Source organism: Cebidichthys violaceus, unplaced genomic scaffold (assembly GCF_023349555.1).
Source record: "Cebidichthys violaceus isolate CVI_PGR_0920_01 unplaced genomic scaffold, fCebVio1.0.p SCAF_19, whole genome shotgun sequence".
Lineage (NCBI taxonomy): Eukaryota > Metazoa > Chordata > Actinopteri > Perciformes > Stichaeidae > Cebidichthys > Cebidichthys violaceus.
In genome coordinates this window covers 12,754,615-12,774,111 of record NW_027176361.1, presented here as the reverse complement: position 1 = coordinate 12,774,111, position 19,497 = coordinate 12,754,615, and the positions used below count along the sequence as shown (strand labels likewise).

Here is a 19,497-nt window from a genome sequence, read left to right as displayed (position 1 = left end):
GTTTAATCTCGTGTACATTTTTTTATTTCATAAGCTTATTGTAGGCTTTTATAATTTATGGCTTTCTATAATATTTTCTTTCTGACCTACCACATTTGTTTTTGATTTGATACCATATCTGTAAAGTGTCATCTAGCGTGATCTCGCTCTCTCTAGATAACTAGTTATCGTAGGGCCGGATTTAATGCAGTGGCTAAACCTGGGCCAAAAAAGAGCTGCACGCACACATTTGAATCATTTTATTTGAAATATTTATGACCAAAGAAATTTATACTTTATGAAATTACCATACACACAACATATGTTGTCTGAACAGTAATACCAAAAGAGACAGACTAAATAGAAACAACGGGACAGACGCTCATTTCCTCTGGACAATTAGGCTTTTATGTCAAATGTATTTATGTAGCCGTTGCAAACATGGGGTTTTCATACAATATCACTGTATAGGCCTTTAAATGCAGGGACACTGTCTTATCATATTTAGCATGTTGGCTGTCCAAACAATGACTTATTTTGGGGAGGATTGGCTCCTCTTTTGCAACATTACATTCTAAAACTAAACTTCCTGTTTATCAGTAAACCAGGACCACAGCCTGCTCGCCCTTTTCCCCATTCACCCTCCAGCAATGACTGCTGCGGCCAGATGTCAGGAAGTCTTTGAACCAGCACTTTCGGCAGGATGGGGAGGGGTGTAGTGGCCACTTTCCAAATTTCCCTGAAGAATGAGAAGCGGGCCACACTCTATAGTGCGCAGCAGACTGGGAGAGAATGGTAACATGCCTTTTTAATAGCGACTGACGGCACGGAAGGGTGAATGGATGTGGAGCCATGCCTGTAGCCAGTTATGATGACGTAAAAGACATTACAGACCTTCAGACGGACTCATATTTGGCACGGGACACATGGGAACTGAAAGACTGTTTTTCGGTAGTACAATTCGGCTCAAAGGCTGCAGCATAAATGGGAGACCAGACAAGTTAAAAGTGATAAATAAACACATTTATTCAAGGAACACTAAATAAACTAAACTAAACAAATCAGCAGCTGTGTCAGCCAAAGGAGAGCCGAGATCATATATATATACGTACATATATAGCTGACACTCCCACCAGGCTCAGGTGTGGCTCATCAGCTGACGATGAACAGCCTGAAAGACATGAGAGAGACAGCAAACAGGACACAGACCCCTAGTGGAAGGGAGGGGTCGTCCCAGTAGAACTTGAAGGTCTTGATTACATTCTAGCCCAACTATTAAAAGCTCTCTGAGCCTCTTTGAGCACTTGTGGGTCCCCCTGCTTCTGTGCACTTGGTGCTGGTTCTGTCTCTAGCACGATGTCTCATCAACACTACTGTGTAAAGACCTGGTCTTTCTTTGAAGTGCAAGAGTCATGAGTTAGTCTGCATGTGTAAACAAGACAAAGACAAATATGTAACAAGTCCAGTCACTTGACTGGTCATGTCTTGCAGAGGAGGGAAATGCTGCTTTACATATTTATGTCCCCCGGCCATAGATATGCGGCAGCAAAGAAAGACATCAATAAACTACAACTAGTTCAAAACCGAGGGGCCAGACTGGCACTCTGGTGCTCAATGAGAACAAATAGAGGATTTACTCTGATAGTCATGGTTCTCAGTTCAAATGAAACCATTAAAAACAGCTCATATAACTTATAGTGGAAACAAACTGTCATTTAAAAAACACTTAAGGCTCACCTAAGGCATATGACTAGAACTCCATTGCCTTTGTAGACTCCTGATCCTTCTTTGAAGAAGTTTTGGATCCATAATGTATATGGTCGGTTCAAATACTAGACACTTAACCCCAAGTTGCTCCCGCAGGCTGTTCCTGTGGTGAGTGAATGTTGTCTGTTAGAGTCCTGATGGGCAGGTGGCACCTTGCATGGTAGCTCCTGTCATCAGTGTGTGAATGAGTGAAGGATGACATGTAGTGTTAAAGAGCTTTGAGTGGTCGGAAGACTAGAAGATAACTCTACAGTCCATTCACCATTTACTATACATACTAGTCTCTGACTGTACTGTTTGAAATGTATGTTTTACGTCATGTATTGTACGTATTATGTTTTGTCCTTTCTGGGAGATTAGTGGCTGCCACTCTCTCTGAAGGAGAGAGTAAGACTGGTGTTGCTGACCAGTACCAGGTGCTGGACGTTTGGTAAATGAGGAGGAAGATAAAGCCATCGGAATCGGGAGGCAGTGAAACACGGACACATTAAGAGCAGTACAGAGTAACACGATTAAAATGTATCCGAGAACAAAGTCACAAGAACGATAGATAGAGATCAATCCAAAGTTTTTATTCCTGTGAGAATTCATGGACTGATAACTGCAGCGCTGCAATAACATGCAGCAGAGTCCCAACATGTCCAAGTTCTCAGCAGCTGTTCCAGCTGATGAGTCAACCTTTGAACATCTAATCTAACTGTGTGTATTTGTGTACTGTTTGTGTGTGTGTGTGTGTGTGTGTGTGTGTGTGTGTACTGTTTGTGTGTGTGTGTGTGTGTGTGTGTGTGTGTGTGTGTGTGTGTGTGTGTGTGTGTGTGTGTGTGTCCTTCACATGTCCCGACAGCCGTTCATCCGATCTACTTCACACTTGGTGGGTGTGTTGCTGGGGACCCAATGAAGCTTCAAATATGAATAGTTCAATATGAATAAACATAATGAACAGGTTAGTGGGAGGGGCTTCAGGCCTCTTCAAACTTGAGCATGTCGCCTGCAGCACTTTCCTGCTGGATGCCGGATATATAACGTTACAACCGGACTCTTCTTCACTTCTCTGGAATCAACATGAGCATATAGTCAACTGGAAGCAGCATCATAGTGTTTTTCCCCCATGAATAAATTGCTCTGCTGTGAGACTTAAAACTAACTTATGACACTAATGCATGCTCTACTTTAGAACTGAGGTACAGTTGTGTTCAAAAGTTTACATACACTTGTAAAGAACATAATGTCATGGCTCTCTTGAGTTTCCCCGTTATTTCTACAACTCAGATTTTTCTCTGATAGAGTGACTGGAACAGATACTTCTTTGTCACAAAAAACATTCATGAAGTTTGGTTCTTTCATGACTTTATTATGGGTTAACAGAAAAAGTGATCAAATCTGCTGGGTCAAAAATATACATACAGCAGTGCTAATATTTGGTTACATGTCCCTTGGCCATTTTCACTTCAATTAGGCGCTTTTGGTAGCCATCCACAAGCTTCTGGCAAGCTTCTCGTTGAATCTTTGACCACTCCTCTTGACAGAATTGGTGCAGTTCAGTTAAATTTGATGGCTTTCTGACATGGACTTGTTTCTTCAGCATTGTCCACATGTTCTCAATGGGATTTTAAGTCAGGACTTTGGGAAGGCCATTCTAAAACCCTAATTCTAGCATGATTTAGCCATTCCATTACCACTTTTGATGTGTGTTTGGGGTCATTGTCCTGTTGGAACACCCAACTGCGCCCAAGACCCAACCTTCGGGCTGATGATTTTAGGTTATCTTGAAGAATTTGAAGGTAATCCTCCTTCTTCATTATCCCATTTACTCTCTGTAAAGCACCAGTTCCATTGGCAGCAAAACAGCCCCACAGCATAATACTACCACCACCGTGCTTGACGGTAGGCATGGTGTTCTTGGGGTTAAAGGCCTCACCTTTTCTCCTCCAAACATATTGCTGGGCATTGTGGCCAAACAGCTTGATTTTTGTTTCGTCTGACCACAGAACTTTCCTCCAGAAGGTCTTAGCTTTGTCCACGTGATCAGCAGCAAACTTCAATCGAGCCTTAAGGTGCCGCTTTTGGAGCAAGGGCTTCCTTCTTGCACGGCAGCCTCTCAGTCCATGGAGATGCAAAACACGCTTGACTGTGGACACTGACACCTGTGTTCCAGCAGCTTCTAATCTGCTTTTTGGTGGTTCTCGGTTGACTCTTCACCCTCCTGACCAATTTTCTCTCAGCAGCAGGTGATAGCTTGCGTTTTCTTCCTGATCGTGGCAGTGACAAAACAGTGCCATGCACTTTATACTTACAAACAATTGTTTGCACTGTTGCTCTTGGGACCTGCAGCTGCTTTGAAATGGCTCCAAGTGACTTTCCTGACTTGTTCAAGTCAATGATTCGCTTTTTCAGATCCATGCTGAGCTCCTTTGACTTTCCCATTGTAGCGTTTGTGGGCGTTTGTATCCAATGAGCCCTATTTAAATGGCCTCAGAGAAGTCACCAGTTGTAGTCACTCATAATCACTCACAAGAAGTTAAGAGGCCATGCTATGAAGCTCATTTCATTGACACAACTTTCTAAGTCACCAAAATTGCTAATTCATGTTGCTGTATGTATATTTTTGACCCAGCAGATTTTGTCACTTTTTCTGTTAACCCATAATAAAGTTATGAAAGAACCAAACTTCATGAATGTTTTTTGTGACAAAGAAGTATCTGTTCCAATCACTCTATCAGAGAAAAATCAGAGTTGTAGAAATAACTGGAAACTCAAGAGAGCCATGACATTATGTTCTTTACAAGTGTATGTAAACTTTTGACCACAACTGTATGTCAAAGCAAGTGACCGATACGCCTCCACTAAGTTTCACCGCTTTTGTTTTTCAGGGGCAGATTTGGGGATTTTTGGGCTCCAAGAAATCGTTGCCTTGCTTTTCTTTTCACTCTTACTCTAACTGGAAATGTTGGTATCGACAGTGTAAGAGGAAAAAAGCTGCTCAAAACTCTGTAGTAAAATAATTAGTAAAACTCTCAATACCACACAATGAAAGTTCTGCATTCACATGTTTACTTCAAGTGAAGAGTGAAAGAGAGGCATTATAAGCATAATGTACTTAAATCTACATCACTCTGTTCAACGTGGAGCTTTACATTTTAATATGATTCTGGATACTTAATTAATAATGCATCATATTTGAGTTGTTATATTTTGTGAGTCAAATCTGAACATAACCAGTAACATTTCTCTGTCAGGTAAATGTAATAACAGCTTCTTATTGGCAAATGAATATAAGTGGTTGCCGACCTCACAGGTCAACAGCGGAGTTTTGCAGCAAGAAAGTCATGGAGAGTTTGGGGCGGTGGCCACAGGAGGAATTGCAGCTGACGTGACCCTTAGATTCTTTGCACGTACATATTTCACAACATAAACAACTGTATTTGGTTGGTTATGTATAGGTTGCCAGATCTGGTCTGTGAGCACAGGTGTTGTTTTTGGTCCCTTTACAGGCGTAGCAGTACCAAACCTGGCAACCTCACTGTGACGACAAAGAGTCTTGTTGCTGTGACATGAAATAGTCCCAGCACGCACGCTTTCTATAGTGGCACACATTGACATATTACAGGTCCGCCTCTCCCTGCTGCACAGCTGAACAGCAGCTCTGCCAGCTGGGCCTCACGCTCCATGTAACCGGCCAGTTTGGCACACCAGTGCTCATGCTTGGCATCCTCTAGGAAACACTACTCACAGTAACAATCTGCTACCGGGCGGTTCGGAGAGATGCATTTAAAGACAGATGAAAGAACATCCAGTACCGAAGCAGGGAGTCCTGCACAAGCAGAGGAAGGACCTCAGATAAAATAACAAAGAGGAGAAGAGAATTGCTATGAAAACACTGACATTACAAAGAACCGAGTAGAAAAGGGACAAAACAAAGCATGTGATTAGAAGTCAGCATGTGTCAACAGGAGGGAAACAATGTGTGGAACAATGTGGCAACATTTCACAAGAAAGTTGTCCTGTTTTACCTAACTGCTGTAGTTAACCCGAGGGTTTATAACTTTTACTTCTTAGACTTCTTATACTATCTTATTCTATCTTATACTTACATTATATTTACATTACAGTCATTTAGCAGACGCTTTTATCCAAAGCGACTTACAATAAGTGCATTCAACATTGGTAATCAAAAGAACTACTAGTCACCAGAAGTCATAAGTACATTTCCTTTTCCAAACAAGCATCTAAGAGCATAAAGCAGAGCATAACTCAGAGCCAAAGTACAGTGCAGAAACAAGATAGTTAGCACAGTTAGTGCTATAAGTAATACGAATACAATAAGTGCAACAAGCTAGTATGAATACAATAAGTGCTAAGTGGAAGGCTCAGGGTAGCACTTCCTGAAGAGGTGGGTTTTCAGCCTGCGCCGAAAGATGGGCAGCGACTCTGCTGTCCTGACGTCAGTGGGAAGTTCATTCCACCACTGTGGGGCCAGGACAGAAAACAGCCGTGACCGGGTCGATCGGCCGCCAGGACCTCTGAACGACGGGGCGACCAATCGCCCCGAGGCAGCAGAGCGAAGTGGTCGGGCGGGGGTGTAAGGCTTGACCATGGCCTGGAAATACGAAGGAGCTGTTCCTTTCACTGCCCTGTATTCTAGCACCAGAGTCTTAAACTGGATGCGAGCTCTTACAGGGAGCCAGTGTAGAGAATGGAGAAAGGAAGTTGTGTGGGAGAACTTGGGGCGATTGAACACCAGGCGAGCTGCAGCTTTCTGGACAAGCTCCAGAGGTCTGATGGCCGACGCCAGGGCTCCGGCGAGTAGAGAGTTGCAGTAGTCCAGGCAGGAGATGACAAGAGCCTGGATGAGAACCTGCGCCGTCTCGTCAGTCAGGAAGAGGAGAATCCTCCTGATGTTGTAGAGCAGGAATCTGCAGGAGCGTGTAACGGATGAAATGTTTGCCGAGAATGACAGTTGGTCATCCAGGGTCACACCCAGGTTCCTCGCAGTCCGAGTTGGCGTCACCACGGTATCATCAATGGTGATGGACAGGTCCCGGTGCGGGCAACCCTTCCCCGGGAGGAACAGTAGCTCAGTTTTGTCTAGGTTGAGCTTGAGGTGGTGTGTCGTCATCCACTTCGAGATGTCAGCCAAGCACGCAGCGATGCGCGTCTCCACTTGGGTGTCACCGGGGGGAAATGACAAGACCAGCTGGGTGTCATTGGCATAACAATGGTAAGAGAAGTCATGCGAGCGAATAACAGAACCCAGAGATGTTGTGTAGAGCGAGAAGAGAAGGGGGCCCAGAACTGACCCTTGTGGAACCCCCGTAGTCAGCATGCGTGGTTCCGACACGGCCCCCCTCCAGGTCACCTGGTAGGATCGACCCATCAGGTAGGATGCAAACAGGGAGAGTGCAGAGCCTGAGACGCCCATCCCCTCGAGGGATGAGAGGAGGATTTGATGGTTCACAGTGTCAAACGCCGCAGACAAGTCCAGGAAAATCAGGACAGAGGAGAGAGAGTTAGCTCTCGCGGCGTGAAGCGACTCTGTCACCGCAAGGAGGGCCGTCTCTGTGTTATACTTAACACAGGAAGTGGAAAGTCCAAACTATTAAAAACTGTTGGACTCTAATAAGTAAGCCTTTGCTGTTTTTACAGAATTTGTGGGTAATTAATTCCTTCAAAATTCAACCAGTTAACTGACACTTTTATCCGGCCCAGTGAAGTACCAGGTTGCCTGGTAATGCATGAATGCCATTTGGCTACTCCACAGCAAAGTAACCAGTTAATCCATAGTGACAGCTGCCAACAGTGTGAAGAAGCCTGAAGAGGTTTAAGAAAGTGCTCTGTACCACAGGAAGAATACGCTATAGACAGTCCTGAGCCTGGCAACCACAGTCAGCTGGTTTCTGCAGTGCAAAGGAAGAGAATAGACTTGACCTGCATGCCCTGGTGGAAAACACCTTAATCATCAGCTCACACGGTCTACAGCCACTGACATGGTGGAAATCACAGCATGAGACAAACTGACCAACATGCTGATGATATGCAACTGAATGGATGTTATTTAGTTGTATATTGTAGAACTGAAAGTGTTGATATACATTTGTGACTGTTGGAGAAATTTATCATACCATTCTCTTAATTATAACTTGTATGGCTTAAACCTGTATATATTCATTTAAACCCAAATAATAAATGTTATCATATCGAATGTATTTTCATGTTTAACCCTCTTCCCTCAATAACAATACCAAGGCTGGGAACTCGGCCTTGGTGGATGCATCAGCAGGCAGAGGAGGAGGACATCTGCGAAGGGGGGGGGGGCACTAGCTAATATTTATTCACTTTAATTCTTTATTCTTTTTTTGAATCTGTAACCCAACTTCCCAACTTTGTGGAAGTGAAAAATAAGTTGCTGGAGTAAAAGCTCTCAGACAACTAGCGGTGGCAACCTCCGCTTCAACTGTTTTCAATGTAAATACAGTAGCAGACGTTGGTGCCAGTGACAAGGACAGAGAGGCCAGCTGCCACTCTCTGTGATGCATTAACGATATTAGTTAGCAAAACTTGCTATACTAATCATGTCATATTGCCAACCATTATTTCTCAACATTATTTAACTTAAACTAAAAATGTAGTATTGTGCCAACACATTAGCTGGAAATGCTGTGTCAAACAAAACGTACCATCCACTGGTGCTTTCTGTTTGACTTTGGCTCCCCCTAGTGGAGACATTAAAGATGACACTTACAAAATATGCAGCTACAGCTCCATTGCCCCTCAGCGTCCCACCCAGGGAAACGGAGATGTGGGCTGAAAACTAGACTGCTCCAACTTTATCTTGAATTGTCTTATCTGTCCACAAACAAATGCCATCAGAATAATTAATGACAGATACTAAAATGTTTGCCTCTATTTATTGTTCTTGTGACTTTGTTCTCGGATACATTTTAATCGTGTTACTCTGTACTGCTCTTAATTTAAATGACAAAACACTGTTAAAATCCACAGATTTGTAGAGCACAGCACAGAATGAAATGTGGTTACGGTGTCAAAAATGATGCACAAAACAAAACATAAGTTTCATTTTTTTTAATTTGATAGTGCAGTTCTATAAGACATGGTGTCTGATTTGAATATAAACTCAACATCACGTAGCTTTATATATATATATATATATATATATATAAAGAAACAGTGTATCATAATTCTGACAATGCAGCATTAAAGGTGTGATTTTAAGCAGTGTGTTTAAAAATGTGGTATATCCTATTGTCTTGTTACAGTATTTGTCTTTTTCTGCATGTGTGTGTGTTTCTTTGATGAGTCCTCCTTCCTCTTTCTGCTGCGGTGACTGCTCTGCTGCAGCCTGTAGGTTTTTCTAGCCTGGACTCTCTCCTTCTCCAGGACCTCAGTGTCATCCAGAATATCTAGGCCTGGGATCTGACTGATGACATACTGTCTAAGGAGACAAAGGTCAGGATAAATTCAACGACAAACAGAGAGTGGGAACTTTACATGAGTGTAAACGTTTGCACAACACAATTGGGTCAGATTACGTTACACACGTTTTACAAATAAAGACTATGCACAGCGTTTATTTGAGTGTATATTAAAGAAGATTTTCTGCTTGTATGGTTGTGACTTGAAAGTCATGGGCTGATTCATGGGCTGATTATGAGACCATGGGGAACTGGGCACAGACATGCAAAAGGCCCACCACCTCTCCTAAAAAGGATAAAGCTTATTTTTGTTGTTGTTGTTTTGAGTCTCTTTACAGTTGTCTCTTTGTAGTAGTTTTGTGTTTCTTTATAGTCATTCTGAGTCTCTTCGTAGTTGTTTTGAGTCTCTTTGAAGTCATTTTGGGTCTCTTTGTAGTCATTTTGGGTCTCTTTGTTGTCGTTTTAGGTCTCTTTGAAGTCTTTTTGGGTCTCTTTGAAGTAATTCTTGGTCTCTTTATAGTCATTTTAGGTCTCTTTGTAGTAGTTTTGTGTCTCTTTATAGTCATTCTGAGTCTCTTCGTAGTTGTTTTGAGTCTCTTTGTAGTCGTTTTGGGTCTCTTTGTAGTCGTTTTGGGTCTCTTTGTAGTCGTTTTGGGTCTCTTTGTAGTCGTTTTAGGTGTCTTTGTAGTCTTTTTGGGTCTCTTTGAAGTAATTTTTGGTCTCTTTATAGTCATTTTAGGTCTCTTTGAAGTCATTTTGGGTCTCTTTGTAGTCGTTTTAGGTCTCTTTGAAGTCATTTTGGGTCTCTTTGTAGTCGTTTTGGGTCTCTTTGTAGTCGTTTTAGGTCTCTTTGAAGTCGTTTTGGGTCTCTTTGAAGTAATTTTTGGTCTCTTTATAGTCATTTTAGGTCTCTTTGAAGTCATTTTGGGTCTCTTTGTAGTCGTTTTAGGTCTCTTTGAAGTCATTTTGGGTCTCTTTGTAGTCGTTTTGGGTCTCTTTGTAGTCGTTTTAGGTCTCTTTGAAGTCGTTTTGGGTCTCTTTGTAGTCGTTTTAGGTCTCTTTGAAGTCGTTTTGAGTCTCTTTATAGTAATTTTTGGTCTCTTTATAGTCATTTTAGGTCTCTTTGTAGTCATTCTGAGTCTCTTCGTAGTCGTTTTGAGTCTCTTTGTAGTCGTTTTGGGTCTCTTTGTAGTCGTTTTGGGTCTCTTTGTAGTCGTTTTAGGTGTCTTTGTAGTCGTTTTAGGTCTCTTTGTAGTCATTTTAGGTCTCTTTGTAGTCATTCTGAGTCTCTTCGTAGTCATTTTGAGTCTCTTTTGTTGTCGTTTTGGGTCTCTTTGTAGTCGTTTTGGGTCTCTTTGTAGTCGTTTTAGGTGTCTTTGTAGTCGTTTTGGGTCTCTTTGAAGTAATTTTCGGTCTCTTTATAGTCATTTTAGGTCTCTTTGAAGTCATTTTGGGTCTCTTTGTAGTCGTTTTGGGTCTCTTTGTAGTAGTTTTAGGTCTCTTTGAAGTCGTTTTGGGTCTCTTTGTAGTCGTTTTAGGTCTCTTTGTAGTCGTTTTAGGTCTCTTTAAAGTCGTTTTGGGTCTCTTTGTAGTCGTTTTGGGTCTCTTTGAAGTCGTTTTGGGTCTCTTTGAAGTAATTTTTGGTCTCTTTATAGTCATTTTGGGTCTCTTTGAAGTCGTTTTGGGTCTCTTTGTAGTCGTTTTAGGTCTCTTTGAAGTCATTTTGGGTCTCTTTGAAGTCGTTTTAGGTCTCTTTGAAGTAATTTTTGGTCTCTTTATAGTCATTTTGGGTCTCTTTGAAGTCATTTTGGGTCTCTTTGTAGTCGTTTTGGGTCTCTTTGTAGTCATTTTAAGTCTCTTTGAAGTCATTTTGGGTCTCTTTGAAGTCGTTTTAGGTCTCTTTGAAGTCATTTTGGGTCTCTTTGTAGTCGTTTTGGGTCTCTTTGAAGTCATTTTGGGTCTCTTTGTAGTCGTTTTAGGTCTCTTTGAAGTCTTTTTGGGTCTCTTTGAAGTAATTCTTGGTCTCTTTATAGTCATTTTAGGTCTCTTTGTAGTAGTTTTGTGTCTCTTTATAGTCATTCTGAGTCTCTTCGTAGTTGTTTTGAGTCTCTTCGTAGTCGTTTTGAGTCTCTTTGTAGTCGTTTTGGGTCTCTTTGTAGTCGTTTTGGGTCTCTTTGTAGTCGTTTTAGGTGTCTTTGTAGTCTTTTTGGGTCTCTTTGAAGTAATTTTTGGTCTCTTTATAGTCATTTTAGGTCTCTTTGAAGTAATTTTGGGTCTCTTTGTAGTCGTTTTAGGTCTCTTTGAAGTCATTTTGGGTCTCTTTGTAGTCGTTTTGGGTCTCTTTGTAGTCGTTTTAGGTCTCTTTGAAGTCGTTTTGGGTCTCTTTGTAGTCGTTTTAGGTCTCTTTGAAGTCGTTTTGAGTCTCTTTATAGTAATTTTTGGTCTCTTTATAGTCATTTTAGGTCTCTTTGTAGTCATTCTGAGTCTCTTCGTAGTCATTTTGAGTCTCTTTGTAGTCGTTTTGGGTCTCTTTGTAGTCGTTTTGGGTCTCTTTGTAGTCGTTTTGGGTCTCTTTGTAGTCATTCTGAGTCTCTTCGTAGTCATTTTGAGTCTCTTTTGTTGTCGTTTTGGGTCTCTTTGTAGTCGTTTTGGGTCTCTTTGTAGTCGTTTTAGGTGTCTTTGTAGTCGTTTTGGGTCTCTTTGAAGTAATTTTCGGTCTCTTTATAGTCATTTTAGGTCTCTTTGAAGTCATTTTGGGTCTCTTTGTAGTCGTTTTGGGTCTCTTTGTAGTCGTTTTAGGTCTCTTTGAAGTCGTTTTGGGTCTCTTTGTAGTCGTTTTGGGTCTCTTTGAAGTCGTTTTGGGTCTCTTTGAAGTAATTTTTGGTCTCTTTATAGTCATTTTGGGTCTCTTTGAAGTCGTTTTGGGTCTCTTTGTAGTCGTTTTAGGTCTCTTTGAAGTCATTTTGGGTCTCTTTGAAGTCGTTTTAGGTCTCTTTGAAGTAATTTTTGGTCTCTTTATAGTCATTTTGGGTCTCTTTGAAGTCATTTTGGGTCTCTTTGTAGTCGTTTTGGGTCTCTTTGTAGTCATTTTAAGTCTCTTTGAAGTCATTTTGGGTCTCTTTGAAGTCGTTTTAGGTCTCTTTGAAGTCATTTTGGGTCTCTTTGTAGTCGTTTTGGGTCTCTTTGAAGTCATTTTGGGTCTCTTTGTAGTCGTTTTAGGTCTCTTTGAAGTCGTTTTAGGTCTCTTTGAAGTCATTTTGGGTCTCTTTGTAGTCGTTTTGGGTCTCTTTGAAGTCATTTTGGGTCTCTTTGTAGTCGTTTTAGGTCTCTTTGTAGTCGTTTTAGGTCCCTTTGTAGTCATTTTAGGTCTCTTTGTAGTCATTTTGAGTCTCTTTGTAGTCATCTTAGGTCTCTTTGAAGTCATTTTGAGTCTATTTGAAGTCGTTTTAGGTCTCTTTGTAGTCGTTTTGGGTCTCTTTGTAGTCGTTTTAGGTCTCTTTGAAGTCATTTTGGGTCTCTTTGAAGTCGTTTTAGGTCCCTTTGAAGTAATTTTTGGTCTCTTTATAGTCATTTTAGGTCTCTTTGAAGTCATTTTGGGTCTCTTTGTAGTCGTTTTGGGTCTCTTTGTAGTCGTTTTAGGTCTCTTTGAAGTCATTTTGGGTCTCTTTGAAGTCGTTTTAGGTCTCTTTGAAGTCATTTTGGGTCTCTTTGTAGTCGTTTTGGGTCTCTTTGAAGTCATTTTGGGTCTCTTTCTAGTCGTTTTAGGTCTCTTTGTAGTCGTTTTAGGTCTCTTTGAAGTCATTTTGGGTCTCTTTGAAGTCATTTTGAGTCTCTTTGAAGTCGTTTTAGGTCCCTTTGTAGTCATTTTAGGTCTCTTTGTAGTCATTTTGAGTCTCTTTGTAGTCATCTTAGGTCTCTTTGAAGTCATTTTGAGTCTATTTGAAGTCGTTTTAGGTCTCTTTGTAGTCGTTTTGGGTCTCTTTGTAGTCGTTTTAGGTCTCTTTGAAGTCATTTTGGGTCTCTTTGAAGTCGTTTTAGGTCCCTTTGAAGTAATTTTTGGTCTCTTTATAGTCATTTTAGGTCTCTTTGAAGTCATTTTGGGTCTCTTTGTAGTCGTTTTGGGTCTCTTTGTAGTCGTTTTAGGTCTCTTTGAAGTCATTTTGGGTCTCTTTGAAGTCGTTTTAGGTCTCTTTGAAGTCATTTTGGGTCTCTTTGTAGTCGTTTTGGGTCTCTTTGAAGTCATTTTGGGTCTCTTTCTAGTCGTTTTAGGTCTCTTTGTAGTCGTTTTAGGTCTCTTTGAAGTCATTTTGGGTCTCTTTGAAGTCATTTTGAGTCTCTTTGAAGTCGTTTTAGGTCTCTTTGAAGTCATTTTGGGTCTCTTTGAAGTCATTTTGAGTCTCTTTGAAGTCGTTTTAGGTCTCTTTGAAGTCATTTTGGGTTTCTTTGTAGTAATTTTAGGTCTCTTTGTAGTCCTTTTGAGTCTCTTTGTAGTCATTTTAGGTCTCTTTGTAGTCATTTTAGGTCTCTTTGTAGTCATTTTGAGTCTCTTTGAAGTCGTTTTAGGTCTCTATGAAGTCATTTTGGGTCTCTTTGTAGTCATATTAGGTCTCTTTGTAGTCATTTTAGGTCTCTTTGAAGTCATTTTGAGTCTCTTTGTAGTCATTTTAGGTCTCTTTGAAGTCATTTTGAGTCTATTTGAAGTCGTTTTAGGTCTCTTTGTAGTCATTTTAGGTCTATTTGAAGTCATTTTGGGTCTCTTTGTAGTCATTTTAGGTTTCTTTGTAATCATTTTGAGTCTCTTTGTAGTCATTTTAGGTCTCTTTGAAGTCATTTTGAGTCTCTTTGTAGTCATTGTAGGTCTCTTTGAAGTCATTTTGGGTCCCTTTGTAGTCGTTTTGGGTCTCTTTGAAGTCATTCTGGGTCTCTTTGTAGTCGTTTTAGGTCTCTTTGAAGTCATTCTTTGTCGTTTTTTAATCTCGCATTTTTGCCCTTTTGCCCTTTTGCCCTTTTGCCCATTGTAGTTTTCACTGGTGAAGAGATAAAGATCCATGTCCATTAGTTTGCCCTTTAGTTTTGAATAAAAATGGACATTATACATTCTAAAATTCTAGACACATTATCACTGGTTTGCACCAAGTAGATAATTCTAATTAACTGGATCTGAACAGTTAACATTGAGCATTGAGGGACTTTTTTTCTTTTACAATATTCTGTACCCTGTTTTCTGTATTCTGTTTTTCTATGTTGGAATTGTATATGTGTTGTACTGTGTGATATACATATATATATATATGTGTGTGTGTGTGTGTGTGTGTGTGTGTGTGTGTGTGTGTGTGTGTGTGTGTGTGTGTGTGAATGTGTGTGTATATTGTGTTGTTGTGTGATATGATTGGTTATCCTATTTTGGCTTCCTTAAACTATAAATAAAATAGCAGATGAATTGTTGCTAAATACTTTGTTCTTTATCAGAATGTTTAATCTCAGACAGCTCAAGTCCAAACCAAGTGAAAACCTGGAAGATTATTTTTCATAAAGAAAGACTATAAAGATGGGTGTTTTGATTTGTGTTAAATAGACAACATCTGTGCAAACTGGAGCAGGTAGTGACAAAGATGTTGTTTCTCACCTGTAGTCTTCGTACTGAGTCAGACTTCCTCCATTGAAATAGCTAGGGGCTGCCTCGTTGTTCATCATACTGAGGATCCTGTGTTGGAAAGGAATACAGCAGCATAAAGAATACATATCATGTTTATATGCACTAACATACTAATAACACAATCCAAGGCTCACTTTATGTTTGGGAACTTCCGGCGGATTTCTTCCACAAACACAGGCAGATTGTTGATCTTGTTCTTGTTGATGCACACTGTGGTGACACTGGGCATGAAGGGGAACTTGATGTGAGATGTGTAGTTGTTGCAGTCCAGGATCAGAGTGCTGAGCTTCTCCAACTGGCCCAGCAGAGCCGGGTTCCAATAAGGACTGAATGAAGGACAACACAGCAAACTCAAACTGCTCAGGTTTGTCAGTCTCTGAGGAAATAAACATTGATATACATCTTAATGTATATCTGTGTGATTGATATAATATTTACTAACAAGATGTTGTTTCCTGTAATATGTTGTTGCAGAAATATAGAGGGGGCTAAACTATGACTTCAAGAAGAAATTCACGCACATCACTAGCAACACCCTGAACCGTTTTTGGATTTATAAACTTATCTGATATCGATCTCTAACTTCCATTTGGCCCTCTCACAGCAACAGCTCAGAAAACATAAACACCATTAGTTCCACCTTTTTGTCCCGTCAGACACTGTCTCTTTCAGTCTCTTACTACACGGTAAGATTGCTTTAGGGATGGCAACGTCAGTCGGTCAACCAGTTTGATTCACACTGAAATATCTTGTCAATAATTGTAATGTTTGCTATGAATTTTTGAATTAAATTATCCCTAAAAGATGAATCCTACTAATTTGTTGCTCGTCTGACTTCCATTCAACTGTTAGGCGAATTTTAAACAAACTTTTGAAATGTCAAATGCCAATTAGGGGCGTTTCCATTAACTGGTTTGAAGCAAATAAACTACAAGGTGTAGTTTGTGTAGTTGCCGCTTTAAGCTACACATGGCTGTAATCCACCAGTGAAGAGGGATGAAGAAGTGGAGATTGCAAACCGGAAACAAAAGTCACCTTCAACCATCTAACTAAGCCTCCAGGAAGAGCATCAGTCTTTGAAGCACATTTTATATAGAGGCCAAATGGTGGAAATCAAATTTCACATGATGCCATTGGGCCCCAATTTTTTTTTAGGTATCAACTTCCCATTACAAATACTTGAATAGTACTAAAAGTTGTAAAATGGACTTATAGCCAGAACCAGAGTTATTTTCCTTTCTCTGCTCATAAACCTGAGAACGAGGCTAGACCAAGGGCCGGGAGGCGGGGTTCTAGAAAATGCTGTGCTCGTCATAGACTGTATATGAGAAGTGTTATAGCCTTAAGTTCAGCAATTTCACCGTCTCCATCTTGGATTAGGGCCGTCGCCATGTTGTTTTTTCAACATAATCTAATCCTCGGAAGTCAAACTTTTTTTCCCCTTCATGTGCCACTGTGCAACTTTCATAGGAATGAAATATTTTGTTTGTACATCCATGCTTCTTTTCATTACCAGCCATGTTTCACACATATATGTTCCCTTCAGGATAAATTGTAATAACTCTGGTGATCTGTTGACTTTTTATCTATTGGAATCATCAATATTTATTTGTCCAATACATATTACCAAATAAATACCTGCAAAACTAATGACATTCCCTTGACGTTGTTTCAGATAAGGACACTGGACAAACACTGGATCACGGAGTAGTCGTTTGGTCTTTAAACTTCTGGTTATTAAGTAAAGGATACTCATCCAGCAGGTTGTAACTCAGGTCCAGCACCTCCAGTGAGTCTGTCTGTGGCAGAATGGTTTCATAGGGGATTTCTGTTAGACTCTGGTAAGCAAAAGAAAGCCACTGAAAGCTTGAGGTGTGGCTGGGTTGGCTGGGTTGGCCGGAGGTGGGATGATCCATGACAAAAAAAAACAACTCAGCTGCTCCTCTTCACTTGTATTGATGGAGATAGGAGAGAAGTCAGATGATTATGTCATGATCAAACCTTTAATAAACAGCACAACAATAAACGCTTAATTAATAGACATGAATAACTCAGAACAGAGTCTGACGAATCAGAAAGTAATGATGTTTGGGTTTCAGCTGAGTAAAAATGACACATGACACATTTTATTCTCCAGGCTATACTCCATTTCCTGGCAGAATTACACCACACGTGTTCTAGTCTAAAGACTAGACTCTAGGCTAAAGACTAGAACATGTCTTTAGAGTTCTAATAGAGACTAATGGGAGGGTTGGGTCCACATTACGTTGCGATCTGGAGAAAGTAACACTGAGATCATCTGAAAAATATTGCCGTAATGTTGGTGCAACCAGTTCAGCAATGAAAGTAGAAAAACACACACTTATTTAGTCTTTCTTCAATTTGTAACAAACACATCACATTGACATTATGTGACATTATGTGATACCTGAAACGTGGGTCTTCTTAAATAAAATAAGTAGCTCCACATTTGGAGAAAACACTTGAGAGAAGAAGATAGATTTCTCTTTCTACAGAGACTACATTTCACTTGTTCACAGTCCTGCTATCTGTTTGTTTGTGCACTTTATTTTACATTCATTTATATTCTATTGTAAATTGTAATATGTTTCTATTTCTTGCACTGTCTTGATTGTTGTTGATTGTTTATGTTATGCACCTTCCGCCATGACAAATTCCTTGTAGGTGCAAACTTCCTTGGCAATAAATGGTTCTGATTCTGATTCTGATTCTGATTCTGATGAAATCAGGACATGGCTAGCCTAGCTTAGCATTAAGACTGGAGGACAACAGGGGGACAAAGCTAGCCTGGCTCTGTCCCAAGCTTCAGCTAGCTAGTTCTTGATGAACAACAGTATATTCAGAGTGTGGCCGGCACATATTCACTGTAAGGACAAGACTCTATGAAGCGGTGTACAGTCACTGCACCAACCACAAATCCTCTAAACCCACATATGTTGATTTTACATTTCAATTTGTATTTTTGGGCAAATTCAAAAAATGAGACACAACAAGTTAATTAGTGAACTCTGGATGTGTTGGTATTGGCGTATTTTTAAGCTTTGGTCAGTCTTAATGCTAAGCTAGACTAACAACGTCCAGACTTCAGAAGCCGATGGCACGACCTGATCTTTACTAAGTCTGGTCCTAACTGCTAAGTCGGTCTTCTTTAAGACCACTCCTTAGAAACATCGGTTGCACCAACCAAACTTAATCCTAGTCTTAACTGTACCTGGTCTTAGCGGTGCACGTTTATCCGAATGCCCATACGACTATGCCTATTGCCTAGCAGCGCAGGTTGCTACACAGTGTTAACAATCTCCCCACGTTAGGCTCAAAGAGAAAAAAGAGATGAATAGAGCTGTAGAGCCAGCACAAGAAGAAGCAGTTCAACCTAGAGACAAATACAAAGAAGCAGTCGATTGGAGAGAGATAACAGAGGTGATGAATGATTGTTCAAACTCAGGTGGCCTTTGCTCTGAAAATGATGTAAAGAAAAAGTGGAAGAACTCTTCAACAAAGCCCACCAGGGTCCTCCCCCGAAGAGGTCAGAATACAGTGACATGATGGTACTTAACACACTGATACAATCATCTCTCTGAAAGAAAGCCAATAAGCTCTTTTTTAAAATAATCAATTACCATTTCAAAGATTAGAAAATAAACAAAAGAAATTTTGAATTAAACTGTCAGCTGGCACATGTAACGATAACTTGGATACTTTAACCAGAATACAAGTCATTTTTTAGAGACACGAGTGTGATGGTCTATGGTTAGCTGGCTGACATAGTGACATTGTCTTAACACAAAAATGCTCAGCTATATCAGAAATGATAAAGACAAAGAAAAACAAAAAAACGCTTAATTAAAATGTGCTTATCACAGCCACTAAGGCCAAAACATGTTGACCTGAAAACAGCAGCCACAGGGTGTGTTATGTCACCTGAAAGCCTCTTTACTCTAAAACATATTATGGATTATTTTATGTAATCGCTGAGAGAGATATTAAGGTTCATATCATTCAAAGCAGGGCTGTTTTTTGTTGGTGAATTCTCAAAACGTACTGCTGTTCTAAATGCTACGATCAAAGGTTTTGCAAATAACGTGTTTTATGATTTACAGTATCAACCATAACAACATGTTGGCACTCATCTTAAACTGCACACATATTTCAGGTTGTCCTGCTACTTTGTGAAACCCTTAAATAAGAATCTAGATGCAGCAAAGACAGTTTTAGCAGGACTTACCGAGCTGAGGAGCATCTGGTCGATCTTTTCAGTTCATGCAAACCTCTGAGAAATGCTTTCAGCTCATATAAAAGGCCCTCTTTCATACCCCTGGCTGTAGATCACATGACGGGGATAATCACATTGCTGCTGAACCTTGTGGTTTGCAGGACCCATTCGACCAGATCTTCACAACAACACGGCTTATAAACAGGGAAGAAATGTCAACATGAAATATAGTTTTACTGTACGCAGTGACAGTATATAGGGGGACATTTTGGAGTAGATGTTCACACACACATGACACATCACAGATGATTTCACAAACACTGATTTCATTCTTCTTGGACATACTGTAAGATCAGTATGTCCTGACCTTTCTTAAATGGAATCCAACACATTCTATAAATGAAAAGATAAATGAACTGATTGTACAAAAT

At 40.3% G+C, this 19,497-nt stretch overlaps 1 protein-coding gene across 1 annotated transcript; it reads right to left on the bottom strand.

Annotated features, from left to right (window-relative positions):
- Nucleotides 1-1,117: 1,117 nt before the first annotated feature.
- LOC137874852 (leucine-rich melanocyte differentiation-associated protein) lies at nt 1,118-16,748 on the bottom strand. The gene is made up of 5 exons (XM_068713819.1): nt 16,585-16,748; nt 14,967-15,158; nt 14,803-14,880; nt 9,019-9,196; nt 1,118-1,150 (listed from the first exon to the last, which is right to left on the bottom strand). The coding sequence occupies exons 1-5, from the start codon at nt 16,746-16,748 to the stop codon at nt 1,118-1,120; spliced, it is 645 nt and encodes a 214-aa protein (XP_068569920.1).
- Between the last annotated feature and the right edge of the window lie 2,749 nt (nt 16,749-19,497).